Source organism: Octopus bimaculoides, chromosome 1 (genome assembly GCF_001194135.2).
Source record: "Octopus bimaculoides isolate UCB-OBI-ISO-001 chromosome 1, ASM119413v2, whole genome shotgun sequence".
NCBI classification, from domain to species: Eukaryota; Metazoa; Mollusca; class Cephalopoda; order Octopoda; family Octopodidae; genus Octopus; species Octopus bimaculoides.
In genome coordinates this window covers 192417571-192433146 of record NC_068981.1, presented here as the reverse complement: position 1 = coordinate 192433146, position 15576 = coordinate 192417571, and the positions used below count along the sequence as shown (strand labels likewise).

The 15576-nt window shown below is 35.9% G+C and overlaps 1 protein-coding gene across 3 annotated transcripts; it reads right to left on the bottom strand.

Annotated features, from left to right (window-relative positions):
* Positions 1-4546: 4546 nt before the first annotated feature.
* LOC106871612 (serine/arginine-rich splicing factor 2) lies at positions 4547-10925 on the bottom strand. 3 transcript variants are annotated; one of them, XM_014918165.2, is made up of 3 exons: positions 9399-10925; positions 7460-8537; positions 4547-6804 (listed from the first exon to the last, which is right to left on the bottom strand). In XM_014918165.2, exon 1 carries the CDS (start codon positions 10723-10725, stop codon positions 9832-9834), a length of 894 nt encoding a protein of 297 aa, XP_014773651.1. In that variant the 5' UTR covers positions 10726-10925; the 3' UTR covers positions 4547-6804; positions 7460-8537; positions 9399-9831. The 3 variants fall into 3 exon arrangements, with proteins under 3 accessions (XP_014773651.1, XP_014773650.1, XP_052829447.1); XM_014918164.2 differs by having other exon boundaries at positions 4547-8537; XM_052973487.1 differs by having other exon boundaries at positions 4547-7828.
* Positions 10926-15576: the final 4651 nt, after the last annotated feature.

The following is a 15576-nucleotide window of genomic DNA, read 5'->3' as shown; positions in this document are numbered from 1 at the left end:
TCATTGCTAACCCTCACCTTACTGACAGCTTCTCTGTACATGGCTCGCACAGCTCTCACTAACCATTCTTCTATCCCAAGTTTCCTCATTGACCACCAGATAAGGGATCGGGGGACCCTGTCAAAGGCTTTCTCCATATCAACGAAAGCCAGGTACAGAGGTTTATCCTTGGCTAGGTATTTCTCCTGCAACTGTCTTACTAGAAATATGGCATCAGTGGTGCTTTTACCTGGCACGAACCCAAACTGCATCTCATCTAAATTGATTCGCTCCCTAATTAGTTAGGCTATGACCCTCTCCATGAATTTCATTACCTGATCTAACAGCTTGATACCTCTGTAATTATTTGTATCTAAAGAGTCACCGTTACCTTTGTAGCAGTTGACTATGGTGCTGCTACACCAGTCATTGGGTATGACCCCTTCGTGTAATCACCTGGTTAATAATACGGGTGACTAGGCTATAGCCGACACTGCCACATATTTTGAACATCTCTAAAGTGATTCCTGACGGGCTGGGGACTTTCCTTGTTTTCATACTCTTAATTGCATTATCTACTGTCAACTCGGATAGCTGGTCCCTCTGTTGGGTCAACATTCAGCAGACTCTTTTTCTCCCATTCATTGTCTTTATTGAGCAATCTTTCATAGTGGCATCTCCTCTTGATAAAAAATACTTCAGCCTTTGTCAGTGACCCACTTTATACAAAGCTGAAAACCCACAATGGAATTTTATTTTTGAATAAATACAACTGTCTTACATACAAACAAAATGAACACCTCTTGATTTTCATGCAAGTTGTTCCCCATCCTCTGGCTAAGACACCTATTATTTCTACAGTAGCTAACTGCTGCATGGAGTTGGTTGATATCATGCCACCCCCTCCCAGACCCTTCTATTTACCACCCCAAACCTGGTACTAGAGACTTTATCCAAACATTCCTGCTTTGTAACTGTTCAAGAATGCAACTATATCTACGTGGAGGACCAGCAAATGTCAGGAGTAAAGCTGCTTCCATTTAAAATATTTCTATAGAATCACTAATATTTAAAATTGTTCTGACTTAAAGATACCATTCGTTAATATGGCAAATAATAAAATTTAAGAAACTATTCCTTATTTTGTTTTTATTATCCTGATTTATAAGACTACCATGTATTTTTAAGCAGTTTTGTAAAAATCAAAAAGTATACAAAATGTTCAAGTTTAATGAATATATTCTTATATATTACAACTTAGTTTCATTTGTACAGAATCCCAAACAAAACATTACATCACTAATACCTTGGAGATATGTGCTACTAATCCTAAAATCTGCCCATACCTTGGTTGTATTACTTTCAGAGCCCCATTCTTGGTCTATATACAGGGTGAGCCAAAAGTAGGTATACACTGTTTAAATTAACTCATTTTTTTACAGGTACTGTAGAGTCAAGAAAGTTGATTCTAAAGCAGTATTGGAAGATTGAAAATGCAGAGCAGGTGCATACAGCATGGAGAGAAGCATTTGCCACTTCACCAACACCAAGATAAATTTGAAGATTCATTGATTAATGCATTGAAATTTGGATGTCAATGAGTGAAGAAAATGAGATACGAGTCACTAACATTTGTGAAGTCCCAAAAAGTCCACACATTATATCCATACCAAATATCACACAGTAAACAAATTAAGAATTCACCTCAGCTTTTATTGAAATTGATGCAGATTGTAACTTGTCAGTGTTCATCATCGTCATTTAACGTCTGTCTTCCATTCTAGCATGGGTTGGACAATTTGAGTGAGGACTGGCGAACAAGGCTCCAATCTGATCTGGCAGAGTTTCTACAGCTGGATGCCCTTCCTAACACCAACCACTCCGAGAGTGTAGTGGGTGTTTATACATGCCACCAGCACGAGGGCCTGTCAGGCAGTACTGGCACCGGCCATGCTCAAAATGGTGTATTTTACGTGCCACCTGCACAGGAGCCAGTCCAGCGGCACTGGTAACAACCTTGCTCAAATGTTTTTTCATGTCACCTGGAAAAATTTGAGGAATAAGAACATTTTGATTTGGCCCACCCGGTATATGCTACCCCCATCCTTAAACAAGGACATAACTTATGTTGGCATGAAGTCACTTGTCAGTTTCTAACCATGAGCAGTCCCTACTGTCTAATACTATTTTGCTGCTTCAAGCTAACTGTTCAAGTCGTCATTCACCACATGCACATACTTCTATCTAGTCTGTCTTTTCCTGCAACCATGAATTTATAACTGACCAAAAGTAACTTTAGTTGCACCTGAAAATACCAATAGAAAGAAATGTAGTTTATACGTTTCTCAATGTTGCCAAAGATTTCCGATTCTGAACTTTACTACTCCCTACATCTTGGGAGTCATTTTCTCTTTGTGCCTTAATACTCACCAGTAAAATTTCCACTCGTTTCTTTTTATTTTCCTAAAACTTTCGTTGTCTTGCATGCTTTTCAATAAAGCACCAAAATTGTAATATAATGCAATGTCAACTTGTTGCTTCATAACTATTTGTCAACTTTACATATGACAGATTCAAACTTCCAATGAATATTTCACATTAGTCATTTCAGATTGAACAATGCAGTCGATTTTTCCAAATTTAACTCCCCTGATCCACCAAATGGTTTTGCTTCACACACTTCATGTTCAATCAAGCTGAGTCATTAAGTATGGACAATTTTGCTATCATTTTCAATTGTTATAGCTATTCCCCTATAAACACCACCTTATTACATGAATACAAATGACCATATGGATAGTTGTTAGGAAATTAGGTAAGATTGTTTTTTGCACATTAGGAAATACTAAATAACATGAACCAGTTCTGAACACAAAGATGGCCTCATAAGCAACTATTTTATTATCTCTCAATTTATTAGGCTTAATGAAAGGCATTTTGCATTCAAAACCTTACCTCAAAATATTTGACCCCACTATTTTAAGGAATCATGGTCACCTGTCTTCTTGTAAGATGTGCTCATTTGTCAACCACATCTAAATTCACTGTAGTTAGAGATGAAGGAACTATGATGAAAATTTGCAAACTGCAAATCTTAAAATTTGATGGCATAATACCATAAAAATTTTTAACAGTATACAGCGTATTACATAGTCCAAGTCAAGGTTTGGGATTTAGCTGTAATTTCAGCTAACTTTCTAGATATATTGCGTAAGATAACACTCTTGAAACTTATTTTTTAAGATGTGGTTTCAGAAAGTTCTAGTTACTTTTAACATGTTGAGTGACAGGTACAGAACACCTTTGTAAAAATATGCCAAACAAGTATGCAAACTTTTAACATAATAGCATAAGCAGGTGAGAAACTTCAGAATGCATAATGTACCTTACAATCAACTGGTATCTAAGCTGAAGTTAAAAGTACCTTGGCCAGAGATTTGCTAGTTACAATGCAGACAACTCACCATGACCTCATTGCAGCAGAGCACCCCTTAGGATACATTTGCATAAAGATGAAAGGGATTCTCTGCATAGATTCTATAGTCCAGCTCATAGTCTCAGTAACAGCATTACAAATCCAGTCTTCAGGTTTTAGTAACTGTCAAGCATGGAAATTTTTTTTTTTTGAAACTATTTTCAAACATTTCTTATATAGTAATTATTTCTTCCCTCTGATGAACAGCAGAAACCAGTTTTGCTTTGTATAAGTAGACTTGCTTGGTCATGATACCAGGTTGTATTCAACACTTCCCCATGGCTGAGCATACTTTTCTGTAAGATTAGAGATGAGAGACTTTATACTGGTCAATATTTGCTTACAGCTACCACAGATCAAGACAAGGTGTGGACAAAACAGCTTTTGGCTTCCATCAAGTAAATCCACTCATCAGGTTTTGGTCAGCCAATGGCTTTTGAAGGAACTTGCCCAAGGTGTCTTTCAGTCGAGATTTGACTACATAATTAAAAATGGAGAACCCACAAACTTTTGTTTCCCATGTTAAAACCTCGTCCTGCAACAAAATCTCAAAATTACTTCCACTCCACCATTTGTCAATTTTCAAAACCCATGCATTGGAAAACACAAAGTACAAGACGATGATTACTTTATGTGTACATAGTCTGCTGCTCTTCTCTGACCATGGACCTAGCATTGCAAATATCTAGATTGCATTTGAGCTGAGCACAACCCGAAACAGACAATCTCTAGTGAATACCAAATCAAAACTAAAAGTAGCTGGACAATTCAGAACACTTATGGAATTGGATCAACCAGGTCACAAATCCTTCCATTTCCTATCAGCCCTTCTCACAAGGACATCAACTCCATTTGTCATCTGCAGCTGCTGCCTCAACAATCCAGGAATAGTTTATCTCCGTCTCCAAGCACCACAATAGGCTAGACACCTAATTATATATAAATCCATGCTAGAGACATACAGTACCTTTCTAAACCTTAAAAGCAAAAAATTTGCTAAAGAAATACATTTTCTACTACATTGTACCACAAAAACTTTTTAAAAAGTAAGTGATTTGCAAAAATAGACTGAAATAAATAAAGCAACACAAGTTTGCAAAATACCAATTTATTAGTGACTCAAAAATTAACTTCCCTTCTCTTGATGAACCACACAAAAACGTATTTACCTTGAAGTAAACCAGAATTGGCAATGATTCTTTGTTGGAGTATATCTTTGTGGCTTTTCTTCTGGCACAGTATACCCTCACATGTGGCAATGTATGGTTGTCTCATATGTAGTGAAGTCAGGGCTTCAAAAACAAAATCTGTCAATATGCTCCCATTGGTAAACTTGAAACTCCGCTTTTATACTATTTTGATACAATCTGTCTGAAACAGATTTTACTTCCAAATTATGCAACTATCCACTCTAACCAGAGGTGTAACTTTGATTCCAATTTCTCAAAAGATCATTCTCACTATCTGCAGAAGTTGTAATAGACAGGCTGTGTGGTTGCAAAAAGCTTTCAGCATTAGGCATTACTGGACAATAGCATTTTCGTTGGTACAGCAATCACTAAAGTTAAATCAAAGTTTATGTAAAACCAGCCAAACCCAAGATGTAATCCAAAAGTGATTATGGTAATGGTGCAAGTGGAATTAAGTGACTGGATAAAGTGAAAATATAATTACAGAAACCAAGGAAGATTTGAGTAAAAGGTTGCTCACCTCCATATCAGCAAGGTTTTACAGTAGTCCACAGCTGGTTAAACTGAAAAAAGCTGTTACATTACCTTCACCATAAATCACAGCCTCACTGGTTACATTTAAGTAAAAAAAAAAATTTAAAAAAAAACCCAACTAATGTACTTATCCAAACATCAAATTCTTCTTCCCCAGAAACCATACTTAATACATCATGTTCAAATATGTCTGTCTGATTTCAAGAAAACCCGTGCTCTTCATCTATAGTTAAATGATTTAACATATTGTTTACAGGACTCCTTTCTGTAAGTTTCAGAAAAGGGAAAATTAAAAAAAAAATTCTGGATTTCAGATGGCTGATTTCTATTTCAAAGCTACTGAATGCTCTTTTTTTATTGTAGACTCTAAGACACAAAAGTTATCAACTGTTGCAGCCTGCACAGCATCCTCTCCTTTCATACTTACATGGAACCTTGGATCATATTTTACCTTCACATTAATTCCTGAAGTATTATTCTTATAACAGTGCATCCTTCATGAAAACTAATTTTTCAATGTTTTGTCAGGTTACCATAAAGTTTATTTCAGATTGTAAACAGTATCAATATAAGATACAAAGGTAATGGTGGTAACAACAGTAACAAAAGAAAAAAATAGAAGTAACCACACACAATAAACCAATTTTTATAGTACCATTATATGTCACACTGACATCATCACTTCTTTACAACTCTGGCATAATTGCTGCAGTGATTGCACGTAACACTACCAGCCATGCCATCAAATGCAATCCACAATATAAAGCCCTCTCATTTGAAGCAGTTTACCTCAGCTGTTATATCTGTAAGTGTTTCATTTGCACTTATAATATAGGCGCTTGTGGATGCATGCAGGATTTAACTGACAAAAATATGAACACACACATTGTGTTGATTTTAAATATCCTGCAATTGAAGGGAGATGGATGCAACAATAACACAGAGCAAATGATGGAATGAGGAATATATTATTCCACAAATTCAATTTGTATAAACGGAAATTCTATTTCAAGTTATTCTGCATCACACAAACGTATTCAAGCTTCAAATCTGTTATCAGTGTTGTCATCATTAACTTTTGCAATTTTTTTTTTTTTTAAACATTTTTCCAGCCTAAAATAGCTCCAAACGCATTATTTTCCATATCAACCAATCCCCTATTCTATGCATCTGACCATAATAATTGCTTAGTTGAAATATCGTTTCCCACTGCATTATACCTAAAATTCAAATGCAATGATTTAGAACATTAATAAATATTTAACTAAATGGTTTATGTAAAAAATATTGCTATGAAACCATATTTCAGTGAATAAGCTTCTTGTATTTCCGAGATTCTACAAACAAGTCATGCTATTTAGAGGCTCCCAGGAACAAAACCTAAAAATTAAAACAACTATCTAGTTGGAAAGAAAAAAAAATTTTAAAAAAAAGAACACTACAATTGGTTCTGGAATCCCTAAAATCGAAGCAAGAAACTCATTTTCATTCTGCCTCAGTGATTATTGAACTTCAAAAGCAGTGACAGCCCCAGCAGCAAAGGTTTATACACATTAAAGCTCCAGCAAAATTTCGAGGTAATTTCCAGAGCACCCAAACGTTTCATTTTAACACCAATCCCCTAAACTGCAATAAACAAAAGTTAAAAATGAAAAGCCGTTAATAAAAATGACCTTAATGGTGTTTAAGTGTTAGAATGGCATAAATAAAACTAAACACCAGTATGTTAAAATGTATTTTATGAAGAAATTACAGTTGATGGTAAACCAGACTCTACAGTTGTTTCTCTTCATCAGGATCAGGTAGGACAAGACTTACCTGTTAGACAGTCATTTTCCAGCCACATCACATGTTGAGATTAATATATATTTAAACAGTTAAAATAACTGTTTTTATGTCATCTGCCTTCTACAGATTACATTTCAGATTTTGTAGTTGCAAAAATTGTCACAATCTTATTTGACTAGAAAACCACAAGATGGCAGTAATTTGTGATGATTTCAGCAAAAATTAGTTTTACACGTTTGACAAGGTCAACCAGAACAGCAACAACAGGTTTAGCACACAAACCTGTGCAGAATTCATCTCATAAAGAGACAAACCCTATGCCATGGTTTAGCAGCACCCGCAGATAAATTGCAGTGCATGAGGAATGGTTGTTAACAATATGAGAAAATAAAGCATGCTAATGAGAGGTCTGACACTCAGTAAGAGAGGTCAGTCCAGTGACCTTTTTTTAAAGACCTGCATTGAAGGGAAAAAGAAATTCTGCAATACATACCTATGAAATAAGGATCAAAATGACTGAAGCACAGCAACGGGTTGTTTTGACCCAAGCAACAGCAGCAACACGGGTTTAAAATCATTCTGAGAGCGGGGTACAGCGGCACAGCAGCAGCAGCGGCACAGCTATCTCAGCCCAACAGCATTACAATAATTGGGAGCTCTGCAGCCACACAGGAGACTGGTGCAAGTGAGAGCAGCCAGATTGTGTAGTTGCTGCTGTGTAAGGAACAGCAGACACCTCCTCTCCTCCTCCTCCTCCTCACCGACCTGCTACAAGACCAGCAGCATCAGCACTGCCAGTGACCAGCTACAGACCAGCTACACGGCAACCAACAACAGCACCGCAGCCAACCAGCAAATACCCCTGCAGCATAGACCACACCACCCATGATAATAATTTTAACGGTCTTCACAGTTGCATACAAATTTGGTAAAGAAACAATATTAAATTGACCCTAGTCACAGGGTTAAACAGATTTATGACTCGGAGGTCATTTACAAATTACAACATTTAATTTAAAATTTAGATTTAAAAATATGCTTTAGAAACATTTAGGAATTTAAATTAGGAAACAGGATAAGCAAAAACAATAACAGTGATATAAGTAGGCTGGGTAGGTGAATTAGGGACGGCCACACCGGCAGCAGGGTATATTGGCAGATTTATTATCATTATCATTCTCAGAACTGTATACTAAAGTCAAGAACTAATTTGAAGCAGAGGGGGAGGGAGAGGGGGATGGAAGCATGAGGCAGGGTTGTCAATTATGTCGTTGGATTCTTGAAAATAGCCCAAAATATGGAAAGTCCCTTTACAGTAAAACTGCTTGAGAACAGAAAGGATGGTCTGACAATAAGAGACAGGGGGTACCCTCGTCAAAGTTTGTCTAGTCGATTCTAAACTGTAATCGGTTTTTTAGTAATCAAAAACTGAAGACTTATATTAAATTGATACCACCAAATGAGGTTACACTTCCAACTGCAGATGCAATGAGGCATCAAAAAAAGCAGCAACAAAACGGCAGCAATCAACAGGAACCTGGAACATGCCCCGGGTCTGAGTTGACTCCGCCCTAAAACACAAGACAGAAATATTGTCATCTCAAGTAAATCTAGACAGAAGAGGGGTTTTTTAAATTTAGTAGGGAGGCGGTAGAAGGATGATGTCGGTTTTGTTCATAGTTCATGTTGTAGTCGACACTACTCCTTGTGGAATAATGACAGCAAAGAAAAAAAAAGATATAGAAACCATCATCATCATCAAATATCTTTTTTAACTACAACAGAGACTGGCTGAAACTAAAAATCAATGACGTTCAATATGGTTTCCCAACACAACAAATTTACAGTTAACCAACCCAACTATTAAAATTTAATACATTTAGAGAGACCAACTTCTAGAATGATTATGATCGAAATATTTTTCATTATATATTTCAGAAGTCAAAACTACAAGGGGAATTGTTTTTATATAGTTATTTTAAGTGTTTTTATTGCATGAGGTGAACATTTAGAAACTAAGCAAAAAAAAAAAATTTTTAATGCAATCAAGTCAGTTTTAACTTGAGTTTTAAAATGAAAAGATACAAAAACAGTTAAGTTTGTAAACCAGCCAAAAAGCTAGCATGACGACAATATCTAAACCACATAATTTTTATCAGAACGAAAATACAATTTATCGCCAGGCATGATGACATTTTATAAAAGAAATCAGTTGATTTTTGTTTCATCTTAAACTGGTTTTTAAACCAACTGTAGTAATAGTAGTAATAATAATAATGAAGAATGGGAGGGGGCAGAAAATGAGGAAATACTTCCAGACAAACACATTTTTATAGATAAAAAGCTATGGCCATGGAAATTAAGAGTGAAAAAAAAGGAAATGTTTTAAAAAAAAAAAAAAAAGTCAATACATTATCAGAAAGTAGTCTTACATTTGAACAGCTACACCATGCAGACAGCATCAACAGCAGCAACTCTCACCAATGTATACAGTGGTTTTTAAAAGGTGCCATTCACACTCAGCATCATCGCCAACATCTTTAAAACCTCCATCAGTTTCAAATGTTTTAACATTCGCTGGAGATTTTTTTTTTTTTTTCATTCTTTTAAAAAAAAAACTTCATTTTTATATATATCTGTTCAGCTTGTGTCTTGTGATGAATGAAAAAATTGTTTAAGCCTTTTTTTTTTTTGGCTTTTTTAAATTTTTTTTATCATTTTCAGTCAACCACTACAATAAATTTAACCCATTCATCTCACCTGCTGCCAAGATATCAGTGTTCATCTGCTGTGGTTGTATTTTCTTTTTCTTTTCTTTATTTTTTTTCTTTTTGTTGTGATTTTTTGTCTCCAAATTACAAACACTCAGTCTTCCTCCTCCACCTGCTGCTCGAGATTGTTATGGTTGTTGCTACCACGGTCTGACAATGCTTCAGGAGAACAGCTCCGGCTGTGAGGGGTTCGACTTCTGCTTCTGGATTTGGAATTTTCACGTGGTACACTACCAGAACTGCCTCCACCACCACCACCACCAGCATTAGCACCAGCACCACTTTCGCTTCCGTCGCGACCTTCACTGCAACGATCTGGACTCCGTCTCGGACTGACAGGGCTGCGGCTGCGAGAATGGCTCTTCCTCTCCCGACTGGCGCTCCGACTCCTCGTGCTTCTTCGACTACTGGCACTGCTCCGCTTCTTTCCTTTACTTGATGGAGATGGACTACGACTGTAATGTTTACTGCGACTCGATCTGGAATATGACGCCGATCGAGATCTTGATCTACTTTTGTAGGAACGACTTCTACTGCGACTTCGTGATCTTGAATATGATCTTCGCCGCCGGCGTGATGAACGAGACCGCGACCTCGATCGTGATCTCGTATATGATCGTCTTCTCGATCGATAGGAGCTATAACCACCACCGCCAAAACGGCGAGGTGGGGGACCTCTCCGATATGGGTCAGCCGGTCTACCATATCTAGCCATTTGGACACGTAGTTCGCGTCCATCCATCATAGCACCGTCCATAGCATCCATTGCATCGTCAGCATCTCGTTTATCATGATAGCGTACAAAAGCAAATCCTCGGCTTTCCCTGGTAAAGCGGTCTCGTGGTATGTACACATCTCCTACGTCGCCATATTTCTCAAATGCGCGACGCAAATCCTCTGGTGTTGTTCTGTAAGTAAGATTGTCCACTTTTAGTGAAACCATGCCTTCTAAGTCTAATTCAGAAGGCCCTCGTCGTACGTAGCTCATCTTCGTCCAATCCACCACTTGAATTGCAGTACCTTTCTCTTGGAAGAAAAAAGCCGGCAATATTTTATATTTTCTCGGTCCCAGAAATGAGAAAAGTAGCTCGTCACCTTAACTCGCTTCGCTTTCCAAAAACTGTGGCTTTCTTTCCGGTCAGCCTCACTTTCGACATAAAACTGTAAAATATCTTGCGCGCTAATAGTAAACAGCCAATAGAATCTTGCGCTTTAGATCACATGGTTAATTATTGAGATCACGTGCGTAATTAATATTCATAGTCTTGCCTCATTTTCATAGCTTGCCACTTAACAATACAGGGAAATGGCGGATTAATGTTTCTTTTATATAACCCAATACACACACATGTATATTAAGTTTTATATATATTTATATATGTGTGTATCTGTATTTTACTAGTGAATATTTTTCGCTGCTATATCAGGACATAGTATTCACGAAATAAATTATATTATTAAAAACGAAATATTAATATGAAATTTTCTCAAATGCTGAACAATAGACACACTTGCTGTTTTATAAATTTAAAATATTATTTTTTTTAAATAGGCATTTGAACTCCTATATATATATATATATATATATATATATATATATAATTTCCCTTAAATATTCTGTATGCAGGTGTGTTCATATTGATGCTCTTATGACTGCAATGTTTTTCCCTCTCATCACGTCAACCTCTAACTCGTTATCTTGACATGTGACAAAACATGTAAGCTTTAACAAAACCTAAGCTTTACCTTTATATCATCTATCCAAAACAGACGAGTTTCTTTGGATTCTGATATTTTCCCCTAAATTAATATTAAAACGAATTAAATTAACTGGGCTGTTTTTTTATATAAATTAAAAACCCAGTTATACGTTGGTGCGCGGGCGTCGGGTGACAGACATCTTGTATTGTTCTCGCATTTGAACAATTTCGTGTTTTAAATTACAGGAAAATTTATTTCGTTACAAATTAAATAAATGAAGTTCACACAATTTAATGTCAGCTGCAAAAGTTATGATTTTTTTCAGGATTTGAATTCGCATTCTTTTCACGTGTATATTTCTAAATAATCGTGCAAGAAGCTTTAAATTTAAAATATAATTATATTTAACCACAAGTAACATTAAATATATTAAACAGCGATTTAATGAAGTAGGCCGAAATTACATAAATTCGTTGATATAAATCAATATAATTCGAAAATATTAACGAATTAAAATGCCAATAAACATTTTTATCTTTATTTACAGTTGAATGTTAAAACAGATACGTTCTATACATACAAAACATATCTTTGGTTATACGTTCCAACAATTATTTTACGTATTTTGATGTAGAGTTGGTCTTAAACAATCATTGACAAGACAGAACCAATTAGTCGAGTTGACTAAGACGTATGTGAGTTCTTCCAAATATATGTGCTACATTTAATATCCAAAATAAGTGTGTATATACAATAAACATTACAATATATAACGTTCAGGTACATTAGAATATAGTTTCTTCTTTAATTATTACATTACTAACGGAATAACAATATATTTTTAAAATCATGCGGAAAATTCAGCGGAGTTTTGGAATAACCACCTCTACCACACTTAGAAGGAACAGGACACCGAAAGGAGGAGTGTTAAAAAGAACTGGAATTTTCGTGAAAACAGCTTTCAGAATCGTAATTTCTGTTGTATAAAACACAGGAGGAATGCTGAACAAAAGAAAAAATAAGAGAAATGAATGTTTTTTCACCCTTTCCCTTGGTGTATGGTACTTCGAGGAACAGCTATTCAAAAACTCTGTTGAAAACCTTTGATCAGAGAGCCTACGCGCGAACTGTATATTTTATCATGTCCTAAAATTAAATCTTTAGTAATTAACATTCCCACTTAGTCTACTACATTAGTTCAACAAGGTGTGGTGCCATGTGGAACCCATCTTTTTTGTTATAACTATGTATTTTTGAAATGCTACATCTGTAATTTGGTCGGTATTTATTTATTATTAGGATTGATCAGATACGTTAAAATGATTGTAATACAGAGTTGGTGAAATTTTGTAATACGGACTCGGTGAAGTCCATATTCCCATACCTTATGGGAAAGACTAGTTTTCCCTCGTTTTTTAGTGTCCACTTGTTTCAGGAGACGGAAATTACGATCCTGAAAAAGAATTACAAAAATTTCTATTTCCTTTCTTTTCTTATATTTTTTTTTTCTTACACTTTTTTTCACCCACGTCCCTATTCTTTTCCTAAGAAATAAGGATATGAGAAACATTTTACGGTATCAAATTTAATATGACGTCAACGACGACTAAAAATATTAAAAATTGTAAATACGTTTATGTATATGTGTTGTTGTTATTAATCTAAGTGAGCAACATAGTCATACTCTGGTACGTTACCCTCTGAAATAGGTACTAATAATGGAAGCAATACTGATATACTGGTAAAACAGTATAATGCCAAAATAAAGACACGCATGTTTAAGCCACTAACATAGGTAACCATGAGTGATGACATGTCATTTCTAACGGTCAAAATTCAAATTCTGACATTAATATCTCCACCAATCACCTTAACTCTTTACCAACATCCGTTCACTCTGAAGATGGTTATAGATTTGGAATTTTACAGTACTAAGCTTATAGCATATGAAAAATAAGTGAGAAAAAACGCTTGGTTACAAAAAAGATAAAGATAATACTCAGTCATGTTCTCAATACATTTGTTTGAAAGAAAAATCCTTCCACACGTAGCTATTGTGGTTAAGAAGTTTGCTCCCCGACCACAGGGTTTCGGGTTCAGTCCCACTGCATTGTACCTTTGGTAAGTGTCGTAATGCTGCATGGGCAAAATCCTTAGAGTGAGAGGTGAAGCCACCATTTCTATGCATGTATAAAACGTTTTGCACTGGTAGGCCATGACAGTTCCTGACTTACACCTAGAGTACTGACATGTGGTGCACATTTATCAGATTTTCCTTTTGGATGCATCAGACAGAGACCACACACCCAAGTCTCATCACCAGTGATGATGGTCTTCATGAGCTCTGGGTCATGCTTTGTACAGGCCAGCATGTCCTGACCGATTTCCATGCAGAGTTGCTTCTGCTGCTCCACCAGTACCTTGGAGATGAATTTCACTGACACTCTCCACATGCACAAATCCTCTATTAAAATGGAATACACTGATCCTGTGCTTATTCCCATTGTGTGAGCAATTTCCTGGACTGTTACATGATGGTCTTCCATGACAATTTTGTCAATTAGTTCCTCATTTTGGCTTGTTGACGGCGTGCCTCACTCTACAGTGAGGTGTGGTCATGTTTGAAGTGGTTGTACAACTCTTTGATCTGAGTTTTGTCCATGGCATCTTTTCCAAAGGCCTGCTGAATCTTCTGGATTGTTAGAGCTTAAGTATCACCAAGCTTTTGGCAAAACTTGATGCAATATTTCTGCTTGGAGCATTTGGGAAAAACTAAAATCCTTTGAGCATACACTACATGACTATACTCTAAGCATAACAGCTGAGAACTGACATGGCCTACCCAGTGGTGGATGCAGGGGTGTTATACTAGTTGCCTGGGCAACACCCTTTCTAGCTGAGCCAACACCAAAAAAATTGGGACCAAGGCTTAAGAAGGATTAAATTTTGAAAATACAAGCTTGAACGTTAATGATGATCTTTTTTGTTTTCATTAATTTGGATTATAAAGTGACCATGTTATTAAGTTATGATACACAAGTGTAGTTTGCCACTACTTTCCATAAGTAAATCAATACTCACTGTACTGTTGCAAATATAATAACATTGTTATTTTATTTCCAGTAGTTTCACAGCATTACAGTTACATATGCAAATGGTCTGCTACAACAAAATTAGAATACATAAAAATGTGTCCATTTGTTATGAATTTTTTTTTCAAAATGTAACCACATGTGAATCGTTGGCAATTTTTTATTCCTCCGTCTTCCTTTTCTATTGGACTTTCCTCTGTTTCTGAAGAAGAGCTTTTCAAGTTAATGGAAACAACAAAACCATCATTAAAAATATATATATATATATACACATACACACACGTGTGTATGTGCATGTGAATGTATTTATGTCTCCTTGCCTTGACATTGCATGACAGTTGTCATCATCATACAAGTGGTGTCTTTGTTTCCAATCTTCAATGAAAACATGTCCAGCCATGCCAAAATATTATCTTACTTGGAAACAGGTGAAGGTTGGTGACAGGAAAGGCATCCAAGTGTAGAAAATCTGCCTCATATAAGCATGGAAATGATATATATATATATATATATGTATTTATATATATTTTTTTATACCAAAAATTAGGCAAAAATATAGTATCTGTTAAGAAACTTAGCAAAATACTCACAATTGAGTTTTTGTATATATATCGACTTTAAAAAGAGCTCAAAACTGATCCATTGAAAATACTTTATTATAATAATAAAGTATTTTCAATGGATCAGTTTTGAGCTCTCTTTAAAGTCGATATATATATATATATCATCATTGTATTAATGTCTACTTTTCCATGCTTACATGAGACAGATTTTCTACTATTGGAGGCCCTTCCTGTCACCAACTTTCACCTGTTTCCAAGTAATACATAGATATAGATACATACATATCTACACACACACACACACTACTACTACTACTGTGAATGCACGAGGCTTAGTAATTAGGGTATTCAGCTCACAACTGTAATGGCATGGGTTCGATTCCTGGTGGTGCATTGTGTCTTTGTGCAAGACACTTTATTTCACATTGCTCCAGTTCACTCAGCTGGCAAAAATGAGTTGTACCTGTATCTATGTCACGCTGA